Source organism: Malurus melanocephalus, unplaced genomic scaffold, assembly GCF_030028575.1.
Source record: "Malurus melanocephalus ecotype Western Australia unplaced genomic scaffold, MMel_1.1 scaffold_92, whole genome shotgun sequence".
Lineage (NCBI taxonomy): Eukaryota > Metazoa > Chordata > Aves > Passeriformes > Maluridae > Malurus > Malurus melanocephalus.
In genome coordinates this window covers 242,962-262,021 of record NW_026623324.1, presented here as the reverse complement: position 1 = coordinate 262,021, position 19,060 = coordinate 242,962, and the positions used below count along the sequence as shown (strand labels likewise).

General features: G+C 41.0%; 1 protein-coding gene across 1 annotated transcript; it reads right to left on the bottom strand.

Annotated features, from left to right (window-relative positions):
- Positions 1 to 86: 86 nt before the first annotated feature.
- TAF5L (TATA-box binding protein associated factor 5 like) lies at positions 87 to 18,981 on the bottom strand. Its single transcript, XM_057368417.1, has 4 exons — positions 15,170 to 18,981; positions 10,687 to 10,791; positions 7,192 to 7,916; positions 87 to 2,189 (listed from the first exon to the last, which is right to left on the bottom strand). The coding sequence occupies exons 1-4, from the start codon at positions 15,309 to 15,311 to the stop codon at positions 1,392 to 1,394; spliced, it is 1,770 nt and encodes a 589-aa protein (XP_057224400.1). The 5' UTR covers positions 15,312 to 18,981; the 3' UTR covers positions 87 to 1,391.
- Positions 18,982 to 19,060: the final 79 nt, after the last annotated feature.

Sequence of the window (19,060 nt, the reverse complement as noted above, 5' to 3'; positions counted from 1 at the left end):
CTCCAAGACATGGCACATCAGCTCTGTGGAAAGCGAGTAGAGGGACATCATACAGCACCAAGTGACCAAGATGATCAGGTCCTCCAAATGAAAAGTGGGGTCTGGCTCAAGCACTGTAGGAGAAGCTTCTGCTCTCTTCTTCTCATASAAGTCAGAGCGAACTTCCCAGAAAGGGATCAAACAATTTTTGTTTTTCTTTTTAAACTAAATGCTTTTAATAGAAAACAAAATACAAAATAACTCTTWCCAGAAAGCAGAAATATTTAATCTCTCCAAACGACAAACTAGAACGTGCTTTCTCCGCAAATCCTTGTAAATGCTGATGATTTATCTCACAAAGCGTTCATGAAACCAGTATTGCAACATTTAAGAAAAATCCAACTCTGGCAGAGCTGCCTCTGTGTACACACAAAAATTTAGTAATACTATGTTTTGCCATGTCACTTTGTGTGTCTCTTCTCATCCCTCTCTCCCTAGATTGCCAACTTCCATTTACAGAAATATTTCTGTGAGGTGCACTGGTGGGTTGACATGCCCTGTTTCCATTAGGAATCCAAACTTGGCCACTTCCATTCTATGGTGCCCTCCATCCAGACAAGGCAAGTTGTTCATTACGCTTAAAGCCACCRCTCTGTCCCCACTGTCCTCCCATTCTCAAAACACAGTGCAACCAGAGTCAGAAAATTTCCTAATTAATGGAACATAAATACACATAATCACAGCTAGTACCAGGAACCAAACCCAAACAACAATGCAAAGATGGGCCCCAACTGAGGTCAGATTTCCATCCACTTACTAAAAAACAACAGTGGTATTTTCTACTTACTTAGTCCAAAATATTCCAGAAGAGCTATAGGGAGCTGAAATATTTAGGACTGCTATCACTGTAGAAAATACATAATTTTTTTTTAATAGAAGGGTCTTAAAAATGATGATCCTCTGCAATACCAGGAAAACAAAAGCAAAACAGAACAAAAACCACTGGGCCAGTAGTTCTCCACACACTCAAGCCGAATTAACAGTAGGTAAGATGTGCCCATCAATCAATGTGGGATATTTAAGTGCAGGTCAGCAGCTTATCTGGTGGGCAGTTTCACTYGCCTGGACCAGGCTTTCAGTTTCCCCAAGCTACTGGATTTACTCCCCTTTTTTCCCATTCCTACAAGTACAAAATTACAATGTGTATGTATTTTCATCTCTCCTCCTTTTTTTTTTCATTTTTCTGTTCAACAACACAGGCATTTTTGTGACATCTTAAAGCATTTGCATCACTCCGAATATGCCTTTCATGGGGGCAGATGAAGGAAAGTGTTTCACAGTCAGTAATCTCAGCTTGCAATGGACTCTGGCATTCAAGACACACACCCACTTCCCTAAGACAAAAAGCAAAATTAATGTTCCTGATTTTCTTGTGCAATTCCAGTCACTAGAAGAAGATTACAGGCCATAAACTGAACGCTCAGTACATTATTCATCTGTCCAGTATATACACCAACCAGTTCACTGGAAGATCCATCCGCTGGAGCGTTGCAGTAAGTGTTCCGAATGTCCCAGACTCGAACTGAATTGTCCATCGATGCTGAAGCAATTAAACTACTRTCAGGGCTAAAAGTAAGGCTGGTTATGTTGTCTGTGTGCCCCCTCAGTTCTTTGTAAAGAGTTCCTGATGCCAAGTCCCACAGTTTCAGCCGCTGGTCTTCACCTGCAGATGCCAGGTACTTACCATTGGGAGAAAATGCAAGTGCCAGCACAGGGCCCCGGTGCCCAGTAAAAAGCCGCACTGAGTTGCCCTGCTGCGTGCTCCACAGGCGCACGGTTTTGTCTGTGGAGCCCGTTGCTAAGTAGTTGGAATTGGGGTGGAACTTKACACAGTCCACATCTGCCAAATGGCCTGCATATATTCGCAGTGGGTACGTCCGATCAAACGACCAGAGCCTTGCAGTGCGATCGTGGGAACCGCTGGCAAAGTACAGGCTGCAGGGGCTAATATCCAAATCCCAGACAGGATAGGCATGTCCTTGGTACAACACAGTGTTTGTAAAACTTCTGAGGTCCCAGTATCTGATGGACATGTCCTCAGAACAAGATAAGATTCCTGAACTGTCTGAAAGAAACCTCGTGCTGTACACAGGTCCACAGTGTCCTCTCAGGATCTTCATTTCTGTGCCTGCACTGTCATCCTCTTCCTCCTGGTMATGAAGAATAAAAAGAGACAAAAAAGGAAAGCATGTTGATCCATTCAACAAATATATGAACCACTGCAAGGAAAACAGGGGGTTATTAATACATAAGTTACTTTAGACATGGCCCAGTTTGTGCAAATCTGAGACACCAACATTGCTGGTGCATTTGTTCYAAGTGAATACTGAAAGAGATGGTGAGGTAACACTTTCTATAAAGGCATTATYCTTATTTTTGGTAGCCCCATGTTCAATCCAGAAGGAATATTGAGACTGTAKGCAATGAGGGGAAAATGAGGGGRAAAAATATGTAGCAACATTTTCCCATTTGCTAAAAACATATGCATAGTTCTTATCCACAGTCTACTAAAAACATTCRGCTAAGATGTTGAAAAGAGATCTTGGCATCTACTCATTTCATGTGGTCATTGTTGGAAGTGAATCTCACAGTAGAGGGAAACAATCACAGAGGTCTTAAACAAAAGGCAGGAGATGGAAAGACAAAGCATATTTGACAAGTTGTCTGCTTAACATTCTTTCTTAACCCCGCATGTGAACAGAAACCTTGCAAGGCTCTACCATCTATTTCTCCCTGCAAGTTCCATCAGGATGCTTTCACATCCTCACCCTTCAAGAGCAGCCTTCAAGAATAGCAAATGTATGCAGCTTATTTAGGTCAATGTATCTGTTTTGGCGTAGGAGAAGATGAATTATCACAAAAAATGATGGCACTGGAAACTATTCTATCTCATTATTCTCCAGTTCAAGTATTAGGGCAGATAGTCAACAAATAAAGGCTTTTGTGTTTAAAGACTATTCAGTGAGCTGTGCTAAAGGAATCTCCCAATGGAAGGGAASAGTCTCTAAAAGTATACTCAAAGGCTACAGACTACACAGGTTTCAATAAATCTCAGAAGTGTCCTTGCCTGAGAAGCTGGGGTCTCACTGACTGCAAGATAAACCTGACTTGGGGTGCACCTGTGAAGTAGCTTGAGACTACCTTTTCTCAGGGCTGTCAGGCAGACACTTTTGCTCAGTACTGAACCAGTAACAGTCACAGATTCATGCACATAAAACTGAACATAACATTCCTTTGTGAGCAGCCCCTTTAACACTTATCATCTTGACCTGGCCTGTTTCCTGCAGAAGGAGCACTTCCTGCCCCGACAGGAAACCAAATTCCCTAGGGCTGCTGGACTGCTGACAACCAGCAGAAATTGGTGTATTGAAAGCTGCACTCTCGGCTGACACGCTATCTYCTAACCCTCTGACCTCAAGACCCACATATTGGCTTCAGACTTAGCAATAGTCCTGAAAGTGCTGCTCCTCCAGTGGTTTCAAATTTGGAGGTGAGCAAACTCCTTGGCTATTTCCTTGCCTTTCTCCATCTCAACAGCAAGTTACTTTGTAGGTAGCAAGCCGTATTTAACAATGCTTCTATTCAGAGTAGTCAGTGCCCATCGGAGGTTCATGATGTGGGGGAAGCCAACTTCATCTCTAAGGAGGTGAGACAGACAGTAACTGCAGGCTCTGGCATGCAAAGCCCCATTCTTATTCAAATTGCTTTTTCKACCTCTGACAGAGCATGGCTTAGTGGAATCCACAGCATCTCTAGGCTATGCTACCACATTAAAGGAGAACGGCCAATACCAGTAGCAGTTTATACTATTTAGTTATGACCATAAGATTCCTGACAAGTAACCAGTGAAAGCCTGTTAAAGCTATCTGTGTTGTACTACATTTTCTGCAAATTTCTCAAGTCCAGGCACTTAATTTTGTGCATTCAAATAAAGGCTACATGGGCTGTTTGCAAGCATCTCCTCTTCATTCTATTATAACAAATTTGACAATACCTTCTGCAGCATTGAAACCCACACTCCTATATGGTCACAGGTAGCAAATCTTATCTTTGACTTCTGTTTGACACCCACAGAGCATGACTGCATACACCTGTCACAGTTCACTGAAAACAGTACATCTATTATGCTATGTCACATTTTTCAGTTTCCTCCCTATGCAAATTAGTCTGCTGACCAGATTAACAAGCCAGCTGCAAGTGCAGCCACCAAGACTCAAAGAGCAACAATGATAGTCTCAAAGAAAAATAAAACAGACTCTCACATCCCTCCCTCTTTTTATTTCTAACCAGTAACAGGTTTTCCTGGGTGTCATCATCTCTCTCGTTCTGCAGTGCTCTTAAGATGACAAAAGGGAAGGTCTCTTACCTGGCTACAGTAGAGRTGGCTAGCAGGGAACAATGAGAAAGGATGACTCTCTTTGCAGGACATTTCTTACTGTTCTTCCAGAATTCGCTCCCATCTGCCATCAAACCCACTCACTACCACTTGATGTCAGCATCATCCCCACTCATTACGACTTGAAGGACCACGCCCACTTAAAAGCAAAATCTTCGAGATGTGGGAGGAGGGGGGGCTGGGGGCGGGGTGTCAAGTGTTAGTCTTTACAGGATTTAAAGGCTTGCACTAAGGTGGCTTGGAATACAGCATTATTTTCTGCTGTTGATTTATGGAGTTCCAGGGATGAGCATGGCAAAATTGCAAAGAGACAGACAATACATCCATTTGCACAACTACAAAACTCYGTTTTTATACTAGACTCCCCCAAAGAGAGACTATAAAGTGGCATTTGTGAGATGCTACTATAAAGAAAACAGAATTACTGTATCTCAAAATAGTAAGTCTCTCTTATTTGCAAGAAGCAAGACTACACTAGTGAAGAACACTGAGCAAAATTCACTACAACTATACCTAGAAAATGATTTTGACCTTAGTGACACAAAGGCTTCACATGGACTAGGAAAAAATATTGTTCTAACATGTTTGCTAAGTTTCAACCTCATTTATATATATATATATATATATATATATACACACACACCTCCTCACAAAAAGAATACACCCAACAGAGTAGCTTTAGTGACCCCCTGAACAACATCCACTGAAACTAGCATGATTTTAGACCTTTATAACTTATAAAAAGAAGGATCTATTTCCTTGCAGAAAATCAAAAACCAGGCTGAAGACAACTTATTTAATGCACCACTATTTAAATATGTTATCCAACTAATTATGCAATACAGAAGTAAACTAAACCAAAACATCCTCACAAGTTCTTCTACAGAACTCACAGAAGTAATGTCAAAGCACGTTTTTGTTCTTTGTCAAAGTTTTCRTCAGCTTTATCCCTGTGAATTGCTATTGATCAGACTGCAGTGACAGTCTGAAATACAGCCCCTCCTCACACMAAGCTGCACCCCATTCAAGGCTTGGTCTTGGTATCTTTGGCTTCCTCTCCCATGGCACCAAAGCAAGTRCTGGCCTGCTCCCACCTGCAACTCTGTGGGTGCCTGTGTATTTTCACTTAGGGCTCCCACATAACTGAATTTATTTCCTTGCAGTCAAGGGGCTTTCATTTGCATTTGGTAACCAACAGCGTGTTCAGGCTGGTAATTGGTATCCTCCCTCAAATTTGAACTCCTGCTTAGGTCACTATTGCTTTTGTCAGTGGTGGAAATTATTCAGGGCAACGACGACTTTGTTCTGTGCTAGTTTTTTGGCTTTAGACCTGTGCACAAAAACTGCAGGGTACAGAAAATATCAAATACCCACCACAAGCATTTGCATTCATGATTCCATGACTGCTTCCTAACACATGTACAATATGCAAGCCTGTGACTATGTGCCAAGCAAAGCTGATACACATACTCCTGACAACSTGGCAGTATCTTGCTTTTTTACAGTCCAGAGCCCAAGAAGGTGACCTGCTAATTTATCAGACAAATTCTCATGTTGCAGGTTACTGACATTTGGCTTCCATGATGGGCAATACACAGTCAAATGCCCCATGAACTCTTGCAGTTTATAATGAAAACAAGTCCATAGCTCCATTTTGGGCTAGTCTGAYCCACTCACCTGCTCACTCTGCAAAAAGGGTTAACCTGGGAGGCAGTGAACGTGCTGCTGTGCTGTCTCACCTTAATGCTTGCCTCTTTTCTCAAGCCGTGCAACACAGCAATCCTTAATCACAGATTCTTGAATACACCAAGCTCTCTGCACTGTTCCAAAATAAATAGAACCTTGCCAGTAAGCATTTTTAGAMGAAAAAACAGTGTCTCTCCTGTTAAATGCTCAATACAAGAACAAATGAGTTTTGTTCTTTTTTTTTATGAGAAGGGTGATGGAACAACGGAAGTGTCACAAATTTTGATCTCTAACCAGATATAAGTTTCTACTTGGGCAATTGTGTGGAGAGGGGAGAAAAGGCATGACTAGAAAGGAAAAAAAAAAGTCAAATAGAAGATGCCATCTAGCCTTGAATGTGAAGGCACACACATCCCTGTCCTTGTCTTCAGCACTCCAGAGTAAAATGCCTCTTAAGTTTCTACACTTCAGATTCCTTAACAGAGACATTTTCCTTAATTTTTTCATAACTCTTTACCTTTGGTCAATGGTGATGCCTGAAATAGTTTTGCATGTAGGCATCTGATCAGACTTCTTTAGCTCTTTCCTTACTTTGCATTTTCCTCTTGCTGTGTCTCTGTCCTTCTCTCCAACCCTCTGCCTCATTGTTCTGAGCTATGTTCCTTCTAGCTTTCATTTGGCACTTTTTTTTTACTGTCTGTATCTCCTTGTTTCATCTTCCCATCCCTAAGAAAGATCTGTGCTCCTCAGGGAAGGGATCCCACTCTAGTCACCTGTCCTTACTGGGCTTCCTGTCTAATGTCATCTGTTCAAGGACAGCTAGACAAGGGGGGTCAGCACCTAGGACTAACAAACTATGACCTGATCACAAAACCACCGCACCTCAGTGCAGCATTTACACCCACTGCAGGGAAGAACATGGATGACAGTAGGTTATGAAATCTGTGCATCAAGGCAGACAGGTTGTGCAACAGCCTTGCATTCCCTAAGACATTACTAGATACTCAACAACYCATGCTCAAAACAGATCAGCAGAAGGGGGAGAAGGGGGAAGAGAAGGGTGTCCAGACCTCCTCATCCAGGATGTCACAAGCCAAWCGGATACGGGACACATCAACAAGGTGGGGCTCAGATTTCAACTTCCTGGAGCGCAGACTCCACAGCTTCACACATGAATTATCAAACCCAGCAGCAAGCAGCTTGCTATTTGGTGAAATCTCTGCAGTGTTGAGCAACTGCTCTGTGTTATAGAAGGCATAGAAACAGATGGTAGTTAAGGAAGGGGGCCCGTCCTTGACACGTTTAATGCTGTCCTGCAGTAAATCCAGGGCTGCCTCATTYTGCAGAATGGAAGCTGGCATGTCACTGGGTTCCAGGCCGCTGCTCTCGTTGCGTGAAGAGCTCCCACCAGCATAGAGCTGGTAGTCAGTCCTCTTGGCAGGCTGCACATCCAGGTGAATGTGCAAGGTCAGGACTTTGCACAGGGCGTTGTTGTTGTCACTTTGGAGGTAGCGAAGAAGGTAGTTGTAGCTGTCCTCTTGAAGACGGATGACATACTTGTTGTCCAGAAAAGCCCGGAGCTTCAAGTTGGACAGGATATCTTGAATMGTCATGGTAGTCTGCAACTGTTCAATGATATCCTTCTGGCTGGCATTCTGCAAGAACATGCCATGGAAGCGGCTGTAAAAACTGTCCACTGTGCTTTTTAGGCCATTCTGGACCATGTTCAGATGGAGGTAGACGAAGAGGGGATATAGAAGAGGCATCACTTCATGGCTGTGCTGAGAATCTGAATCTATAAAAAAACAACAAACTGAATGATTTCTCATTCCACTTTCTACTAGGAATAAAACAGAGCAAGGATGATTACTGAAAAAGCCTTGACAAGTGACATCAGAAAGCAAGCAAAAGGAGACTTTTGCTGGCACATCTAAATGAACCTYTTCTGTCACCTAAAGGAGGTACAGTACCTATTAGAGACTTGAAAAGAGATTGCCACATCAGTGAGGTACCTTGCCAGAACAAAATGCAGAAATTTCAAAACCCTTTTTATGTGTGGGGCAGCTAATAATAGACCACCTCCTAAACTATATGAATTGAATTTGAATTYCAATTGAAGTTGAATTTTTCCCATTTACTTCAGAAGAAAGAGTATGCCCTTTGTTTATTGTGATAAATGAATGTTAAWTTTTTTTTATTAAACACTTAAATAGCATTTTAAATATAAGTCAAAATTATTTACCTGGCTTGTCTAGGCCTGAGCTTTGGTGGCTTTTATTCTCTCAGCTTCAAACGTGTGTGTGGTACTTTAGATGGAACTGATTTGTCTTCAGGAACTGATTTGTCTTCAGGGGAAAGGAAGCTAGTTTCCAAAATGTACTGCAATATGCTGTGCTCTTGTTTTATTTCTGTGCCTGCTTATGTACAAACTTTTCTCTCTCTGCCAAGGCAAATCTCAGCAGCAATTCCTAGTACACAGCGTAACAAACCCAGATTAGGCTGTGCTGTACCTTGCAGAGGCTGATCTGTGCAACAGCTCCACCCCTCCTTCCACAGCTTCTTGGGGCTGTTTGCCAGCTGCAGGGAACTGTAAGGAGCCGAGCCCTGCACAACACCATGGCAACAAACAGASCCACAATGGGTTACTATCAGGGGACCAAATGGTCCAAATTACTGGAAAACAAATAGGCACTACTGATACTCAAACATTTGCTGATCCTCAAAATGCAAAAGGCATTGCTGCTTTTCAACATTTCAGCTCTTGTTCTTCCCACTCACTAATGCATTTTCTCTTTTCTCCCTTCCCATTAGGTTATCTTCCCTAAAAGAGTGTTGAGCACTCTTCCAAACTTTCTCTAGTCCATACTGTGCCTCTCTCTCATTTCTATAAAAGTAACTACACCTTAGTGTAGTATGTGTGGTGTGCAGTGCATACATATATATTTGCATACTTAAGCACCACTCTCCTTCCTGTCCCACTGGGCCAAAGTCAGTGAAAATGGTGATCTGCATGTATTAAAAGCGGTAAGTAGTCAGCAGGTCTCTTTTCTCTCCAGGTACACTAGTCCAAAAATGCAACAAGAGGAAGGCCCTCACTTTGCAGTGTGGGAAAAGGGAAGAGATAGGAAGTTGACAGAAACAGGAATAAAGAAAACGTTCCCTAGGAACATATGAAGAGGTTACAGGAGCTGTGTCTGTCTAGCCTGCAGAATAAAGGGGCATTCAACTGCTCGCCTTCAGCACCCAGTGGGACATTACACAGGACAAGGAGCCAACCTCTTTCTCAGAGGTGCTCAGTGAAAGGACAACGGACAAGCTGCTGCAAGGGAAATTCTCACTGAATTGCAGCAGGGTCCCAGAGACGCATAGCAATCTCCAGAGCCTTTGATTTTCTAAACCTGACTAAAGAAGTCTCTGAGCCTTTTCAACCTGATAAAAAACCCACCTTGCCCTGCTTTGAGCAGGTGGTTGAACTAGAGCCTAGTTAAGTTATTCCGTGTCACTAATCCCCTGCCCATTCCTCAGTGGGGCAGGCATCCCAGAAATGGGAACTGTCTTGCTGTGCCTTGTGGCTGGCTGGCAAGCTATTCCTTTGAACAAACACAAGTAGTTCCTGTGTGCAAGATACCAGACTAAAGCAAGAGAGACAAAAAAGATTAAATTAGTCAACTTGACCACCAAAACCTAGCACTTCACCAAGMAATTAAGCCACTGAACAGAGTTATCATACTTCCCAAAAATCTGTAAGGATTCACCTCGAATACTAAAGCACAAAGGTACTGAACTGCTGTACATGGCAAGGCTCCAAGAATTCACTATTTTCTGTGTCTGCCTTCCTGTCTGCTCCCTTCTCTTCCCCTCAAAAACTATCAGAAATATTAATCCTGATGTTATGCACACTGGGATCAAATGTTCTATGGGACAACTTCACTTTCCTTGGTACCATTCTCTAAAAATTCTACCTCCTTTCTTCTTCCTATGTTGTGTACTTATAGCAGAAATAAGGACATTCCCAGGAATATATTTTTAAAAATTATTGAATTATTATTTTTTAAAAAATAAAGTTATTGTCTTCTGCTTCATTACTAAGATTTTTTTTACTTCATTATATTGCTCARCTCTCAAAGCCAGTATAGCTAAATTTACAGGAACAGATTCTCYCTTAAGAATCTAGACCATGATAAAAATAAGCCCATTATGGATAAAATTGAAAACCTTAAACTAGGAGACAACAGAGAACTACAGTAATTTCTCAGTTACCTGCCTTTCACATAAAACACTGTTTTTCCTTCCTGTCCTGTGTGAATACACTGTTGTCTAGAAGATCTACAAAGGCCAAATGCTTGTGCAAGAAAGGACAATCAGCCATCTATAAAATTCAAAGCTATTCAGCACACAGACAACAACCAAAAAAGAASAATTTTTATATTTTAACTGAAATCTCAAAACCAGAAATCAGAAGATTCTTAGGGACATGATTCTGAATTTTATTATATTGTCCTTTACTCACTGAAATGACCAAAAAAAGTCAGCTACTTTCTTCTTCCTTGCTTCCTGATATTTACCTGTGAGAAAATTGCGCAATCGTCCGAACTGTACTTCATATTGCTGTGGCTCTGCCAGGCAGGGAGCTGCAGAAACAACGTTGGCACAACCAGACTCAGATTGGACTGTGAAATAAAAGAAGCAAAAATTAAATGGGGATTTAAGGATTTTTATATGTGTGTTTGAAAACAAAGCTTCTCATAAAATCCAATGTATGCAGCCACTCAGCCGACATTTCATCTTTCAAACCATCCAGGTATGACATAGTCCAGAGCATCTAAATGTGACATTAACCACCTAGACAGATTATGAATGAGGAAGCCAAAACCCACCCTACAAATCTCAGCAACTCACCTGCTCCAGCCAGAACACACTTTAAAGTTTTCAAATACAACCTTAAGTTCCCAAGAAATTCAGAGTAATACCACCACAGACCCTTAAAAGTTTTACAACTATGGTTTTACAACTTTACACTCAGAAAAGATTAGAAAAGCAATCTACAACTTTCTCCAAAATATAGTTTCTTTTTTAGTGAGTCCCCATCAACCATCATGAACAGGTCTAGTGACACTACAGATTCTCAAATTTCTCATCCCAGTGCAATAATTACAACAAATTATAATCATTTACTAAGTCTCACAGAGGTGGTGGTGAAAACACYGAATCTCTAAGCAAACACTTAGTGGTTTTTAACCAAAACGTGTCCTCCTCCCTGAGTATTTTGGGTACCTGGCAACTGACCACAGATCCAGATGTTATAGCTTCCTCAGATTGTGTTAAATTGCTTTTCAGAACCAGACTCTGGTAAAAGTGGGTCTGAACTATTTAGAGAGCGAATTGGCTTCTCTTTCTCTGGCTCCAAACCTTTCCTGTTCTGCTAACCATCTGGAATCTGACAGGGGACTTTGTGCAAGTTTACAGACATGCATCAACATACCCCAAGCATATGCAAATACCAACGATTAGAAACACAAGTTCTGCTGCTCTAAACAGAGCTCAAGAAGGCAACGAGTGTCACTGTTTTCCTATTTTTTTTTTTTCAAATCTTAACTCTTGTCCCTCTAAACCCCTATTTTTATTACTTTCACTTTAATTGCTTTCAGTCTCCCCTGGCCTGCACCACTTTTCATCCTCTGCCTTTCTACTCCTGATTGATTCGGGGGAAATTTTGCTCCAGCATTTGGTTCATGCACAGAGGCTCAAGTCTGACAGCCCTGGAAGTCTATAAACAAATGTTCACATGCTGAAGAGAGATAGGTCAGCCCCCAGCTCATCTCATTGCTTCTAGTTAGAAAGAGATCACGGTACACAGCCTGTCACTATTCTTCCCCCACTCCTCTGTCTCTCTCTCAGTAGTAAGACACAGGTCTATCTTCCTTCAGTTATGTAAATACAGTAGGTGTGTTTGGCAAGCTGAATTCAGCTTTTGAAACAGAGACGGGTTGTGCTCATCATCCCCTCTTGGGAAAAATCGTGATAGCAGCACTAACACCATATCATCTCTTAAATCAGTTTAGATATAAACAAATACAATTTGCTGAAAGGCACAGCTACACTGACCTTTCTACAGCCTGGCTATTTCAGAAACTCAAAGATGGTAAAAACTCCCAGCTCATATGCTGGTACTACTCAGCAGCTAAATTAAAAAGCCCTGCTATTTGGATGTAAAATTTAATATAATCAATATTCAGCATGAGAAAGTAAACTGCATTTATGCACATATAGTAACTCGAGAATGCTTAGTGACAGTTTCCAATGTCACCCATACTACTCACTGTAAAAGCAAAGAAATACAGAAATATGAGGGCCTGTCTTTWATGCTGTGTCACAGGATTACACATAACAGTCAACTCTTCACAGAGATCTGACGGTCTCACTTCTGCAGGAATGGGAATGTCTTACCACCTTGCTCATGCCATGCAAGCACAACTCATTGGCCTGGGCTTTATGAAATGTTTCCTCCATGCCGCAATGTCTTCTGCATAAGCAACTGAATTCCAAAATGAAGGTGTATTTCATGCTTCAGAAAGCAGAATATCATCTGTCTACCTGTCCTGAAACAGTCTGACTGGGCAACCATTATGGCCTACTCTTCCAGTAACGATGATAGAGCTCATTTCCTTCCAGCAAATGGTAAATGAACCCTACATATCAGACAGTTAACGAATTAAATTYTAATTCTTTGCCTTCCCAAAACTTAAACCAACAAGAACTCCAACAAGGGTCAAGAAATCAACTGATTCCAAAAGAAGAGTWAAATTTCATGCACATTTCCTACCTGGTAGAAATAAAATACTGGCAATAGCTTTCTCATAYATAAAAAAAWTTACATAGTTTTCCTCCTACCCTAGTGATCATAAGAACATCTATTGGAATTATCTGCTCCTTTGTATCTCGAAAATGCAGCCAACTACGTAACCTGATAGGAAATTCAAAGGAACTCACTCCTAACTCAGAGATATGGACAGTATCCTCCTGGGCTCGTGTGTTGGCTACCAGCAGTATTGCTTCCAGCTAACAAATGTGAGGCTGCTGTAAATGCTATATAACAGCACCTGATTCCTCTTCTATGTGAGTGTARTGATGGATACTTTCACACTATTTCAGATAGTTCTRTGTGCTAACAGTGCTATGGGGAACATTAGAGTAACCTGTTCCTTGGTTACTCATTCTGTCCTCAGGTATTATTGTTGTTTTCTACAGAAATATGGAATAAAGGAAACTCTGTGCTGTATTCTACTGCAGATAAAATTGGACACAATCCTAGATAATCTCATCTGGGCTCCCTCTCCCACAGAACAGGTGGGACTAGATCATCTTCTGAGGACCCCTCCAAGTCTCCCATTCACACAGACTAGTTAATTTAAAAGTGTTGTGTTCTCAAAAGAGAACACAAAAAGTAAGGTGAGTTTTGCTAAGGAAAAAGCAAAAACATCTTCAGAAAAACATATTTGATCACTTTCCCCAAAATAAAGCTACATAGGCTTTACAACATGCTCAGTTTTCAGTTCACAAAACTAAGATGACTGCAACAGAAAGTATTTTCAGCATCTGATGTCAGATTCAGTAACAAGCTCAGTTTTGCTTTTTCAACACTCATTGATGAACCTGCAGCATGCTCACTGACAGCTCATTGTGAGCATGTTTGACAAGAAGTAGTAAGCAGCTGAACATGAGAGCAGACTATTTACAGTCCTAGTGAAAACTGATGACTAAATTCTGAATCACCATCCATAAAACCCATGCACTGACAAGAGAATATAGACTAATATGAAATTTAGTAATAATAACATTTGGTAGATGATTAGTAAAAAAAGAATACAAAACCCAATCACATCCTTCCATACTTTATGGAAGTATTTTTTTTTTCTGTATGAGGCCACATGCTCATGCAAGGGCTTGTAACCCAGTTCATCTCTGCTATTTCAGACACTTCTTTGTCCTCCTCATATAGTTGGTATCACATGCTAAGCCCATTTTGACACTGACCTTCCTACCTACTTCTCACATAAAAGCTCCCACTGAAAAACAATTCAGCATTTACTTTGGTTTCATTCTTTCCTCATCTTCCCCAGTTAACAATAGTAAAATACTCTAAAGGTGGAAAAAGCTGYTCTGCCATCCAATCATATCTAGCCACAAGCATAAAGTTATGTACCTACTAATATTTTGTCAAATCAAGTTGTATTGCAAGTAACTCAAGTTTCCACCACTCCACTTAGCCTGGGATACTCTCATAATCTAAGCAGTTCCATTAACAGAAATAATTTTCTCGCTTTTTTACCCAAAAGGTCAGCCCGGTATTTTCTATTACTTTTACAAGTAAATTTAATCTCAATAACATCCACATTGCTTTTATCCTTCCAATACGTGTATGTGCTCAAGCAGCAGCACAGTTTGTTGTAACAAAATAATTACAATGAAAACTGTCACAGACACAATGTGGAAAGCAAGCATTTTGGCAGGATKTAGAAGTCTGTAAGAAAGAGAAGAAAGTTTATTTCCCTGCATGCCATGCCTCATCCACTGAAGATTTTGGGGTTTCTTTCCCCAAGTGACAGAGCAGACTTTCCACAACTACAAAGCTGACTAGGCCAGAAAAGGACACAGCCGTATCACTTAATTTCACATGATATAACTTTGCTGGAGAACAAAGGTAAAAAGATTTTCCTGCTTCTACTTCCTTCCTCATCTAGGCTCTTCCCCCCTTCATTCCAAAGCACTACTACTCACCAGACTTCACGTTCTTCTGGATAAAACATATGTATTTCCCACTACCCTGAACTGGTATTTCAGCCTGATGTTTCACTGATCATGAATGTCACCTTGTTACACTTTCCCCCACACTTTCATTCTTCAGAAGCTCGTAATTCACAACCATTTAACACAGAGAAATGTCTTTATTTCAAAAGCAGCGATATATATGTGCAAAGTCACACAGCTGCCAACATACATGCTCACAGCTCTGCCAAGAAATAGTCATGGAAAATACAACAGGATTACCTGTGAGATTAGCTGCCATCTCTTCAGCAGTCTGACACAGCCTCAGCCCTTGTTTTAGGGGACCTTCTGAGTCCACATACTGACGGCGCTTGAGGTAGCAGGAAACTGCCATCTGAATCTGTTCTGTGCGTACGCGTTTCATGACCTCAAAAGAAAAGAAAGAGGTGATGAGACTCTTAAAGTTAAGCTTAGATCAAGTTGGACCACAGCTGTATTAATACCAATAGAAAACAAACAGCTTTGTATTTTTGTTGCAGAAGTATTAAACAGAACCTTCAGGGTTTTGTCTCTCAGYACTATGGCCTAACCAGACACTTTGTAGACCCCTCAAGATACTTTGCCGCCTAATTCTACTAATTTCATAGAGGAATCAATCATAGTTTTGAGGATTCTGAACTAAAACTGCAGTGGTGACCTGAAGTACTTTTTTAAAAAATAGCTCATAAAAAGGGAATGACTCTCCTTGAGTTTTTACAGTAGCAATTTGAGTAATCTTCAATCATTTTCTGGTTCCTCTGCTTGATAAACCAACAAAAAAAAAACTCCAGAGGCTTTAGTGGAATGAGAAATTAACATACAAAGAAGGAAACTTTGGAAATACAATGCTTTGTACAGCAAATCTATTTGGGGAGTCCAAGAAGCAATAAATAATTGGATTAACTTAAAGGTTACAGCCAGACTTATGACACTTCACTCAAGCAGGTCCCCAGAAAAAAACCCCAGGGAAATTAAAAGCAGAGCCTTCTGTSTTTGTCACCTGCTTCAATCCATCCAGGCTTCCCTCCTACAAAAGTTTAAAACAAAAAGAATCCTTAGAAGGTTTTTTTTTAATATACATTTAGGATGCCATTCTCAAACACACCACTTGGTAGTACCTCAAAATCAAAATGAGCCAAATGCTACCTTTTAGCCTCAGACTTGTAATAGAAGAACCTCAGTAAGATGWATGCAATAGCTCCTGTGCTATTTGGGTAGTCTATTACTGCACCAATCCTTCACAATAGCCATCAATTTTACACAAAAATTCAGACAGCCTAAAAGGCTTTAAATAAAGCAGAACTAAGCCACAGGGTATTTTTTTCCTATCACAATACTAGATAAAGCCTGCCTCGAGMTACTTCAACACCTTACAGTCCCACTGCCAATGACATGAACGTTTTGTGAGTGTACATGCTCCCTGGTTTGAACAGCTAAATCCAATGAAACACAACTTCTCTGAGAGACAAGGATGCCTTTCTCCCCTTGTAAGAACCATTATTTCTAACAAAATGACAGCTTTAAAAATATTATAACAAATGAATCTTTTCTAATACCCATGCACACTTTGGTGCTTATTTCATTGTTAGAATAACCCTTCTGTGAAGTTAGCTACAAGTAGATTGTGATTCAAGGCTTCAGCAATAGTTCACTTTAAACAGATACGTGGAATCGCAAACACACGTGCTAGGGTGAAAACCTTAAAAAGGTTTCTATTTGTTCCCACAGGTTAAGTAACTGTTGACAGTGGGGAARGGGCATCAACAGGTGGGAGTTTTCAAAACATTTCCAGATAGACCCATTAAAATTTAAATTTTTCAACCACACTTTTTTTTCACTCCAAAAGCAAACTTTCTTTTCATCTTCCCTGCAATTAAAAAAAATCACATCTGAGACTTACACTGTCCCAAATGTAATACTTCTGCTGCACAAAACTGTAGGAAAAACAGAACTCTAATGAAGACCACAAAGAAGAGTGGACACAAGGATGGACCAGGAACTTAGCACCCTCCTGAAAATACCCTCAGCTAAGCTTCACAATGTATTGTTACCATTCTGCATTTCAGCCAACAGCAGGGAGTCATGTGCAAGTGATTTGCCCAGGTCCACACCAAGGCATTTATGCAATTCGTCCAATTTCTTGGTCCACTATGTAGTCTTCCCTGCAGTCACTGTAGGGGATGTTACCAGCAGTATCTCAAGGASATCCTTTTTCCTACGCCCAGGTGAACAACAGGACTTACCTTAAGGACATGCGCCTTCACCAAGAAACACGCATTGGAATCAGATACACTGTYGCCCCTACTCTAATTTCAGCTCTTTGCTTCTTCGTTCAGTTTGCCCATACTTCACATTCAGGATTACAAAGAACAGTGTCACTGAGGCAGGAAAAGCGTTCATGAAAAGYGCAAGAACAAAACCAACATTCCTACAAATATTCTTTATTGAGTCCTTTATCAAAATTAAAGAATATCATAAAATAAACATAAGGATGGCCTGCCAAAATGCCTTCAGCTGGGTTCAAGCTAAGCCAATTTACAACAGGTCAGCGATGCAGAATTTAAACACAAAAGAAAGGACAAGGCTGCCATTTTTAACTTTCAATCAATTTTAAGACTTAGTTCTCATACCTGAAGATCGTCTCTAAAATATGAAACAAACTGAAAGCATATAGAGTTCCCTGTCCTGAAAGGTGCAGAGCTTGAAACAATTGTTCAGAAGCCCCAGCTGTCTCATTCTTCTCAAAGAGACAAAGAGAACAATAAATACTAATGTCATTAACTGTTTTTACTGAYAAGCAAAATACATAAGGAAAGAGAGAGGAGCCCACATTATGAGTTTTAAGAGTTACAATGCAGTATCTTCTGCAGTGCTGCAAACTGGAGCACTGAAAAAAAGGCTCAGGTAATTTTTTCTGAGGTACCAAAACCACAGAAAAAAAAAAGCAGAGCAGAGGCTAATAAACTAAAACACACTGCAAGTTTGTCCTTCCTAGAAAAGCTGGAAATTAGTTGTGAACTAAGTATTGGGCCAAGGAAATTAATTTCCCGCCTATGCCACATTTCAGGTTTAGGCAGATTCCACAGCTTGAAATAATCTCAGTACAGACATACTAAAAGAGCTTAAAAACTAGCACTGGAAACACCACTTTTTAAGATTCCGTATTCCTGTCCTGACACTGGGATAGTAGTCTCTTTCTTCCAACAGACTGAGGAGAGACCTGTGAGCATCAGGGAGCTAAGAATGAGCAATCTTAAAAAAACACCCAAACCAATAAAAACTTTAAACAGAAGCATCTTTTGAATATTGTCTAATAAGAAGTCTGCCTCAGGCCTCAGCTGTGGACAGCAAAAAATAATATATCCTTTATGGCTGCAGGTGAAATTCAGATTTGAATTCTATCAAAAATAATAGCTCCCTATCTTTAATTTTGTAATATTATGATAATCTGAGATTTACAAAACTTCAGAATAAACTTCAGAGATAATGATAAACTGATACAAAGATAACCATGAACTCAGAGTCATGGGATGTCGCACATGCAGCAGTTGCAATTCACAAAAACAGACAAGTAAATATGACAAGTTGACCTGGACAGTTAAAGAGCATGGTGCTGGTGCAAAGCAGGAAAATAGGATAGCAGGAACTACGGAGAAGGCTTTTGACTTAGCAGSGGCATTAATATGAATGGGCAGAGATGGAATAGCTCTGATTTTACAAGAACTTGAATCCATTTGTATTTGAACCTACATCTGGCGCACCATGCACGAATTACGCTTTGCCAATTCTGTATTGTTTCCCTGCGACCTCCCCTCCCCCCGCCACCCCAAGGCAGTGCCAAACAGCACTTCACCGATGTCCTCTATGGGACCTGCTGGACACGCTTTCCTCCAGCCCACTTCACACCACCCCGGCTCCAGCTCCGCCRCTCAGCCTTCCTGGGCCAAGCGGAGCTGCGGGACCAGGCACCGCTCGCTCGTGGGCCCTGCGGGAGGACAGCAGGGCCCGGAGCCCGGCGTGGCCCCTCGCCCGTCCCGGGGTTGCTCCGCGGGCCGAAGGGCGCTCGCTGAAAGGACGCGAAAGTGAAAGCCTTCTTCTGTCAACATTAAAAAGAAAAAAAAAAAGAAAAAAAAA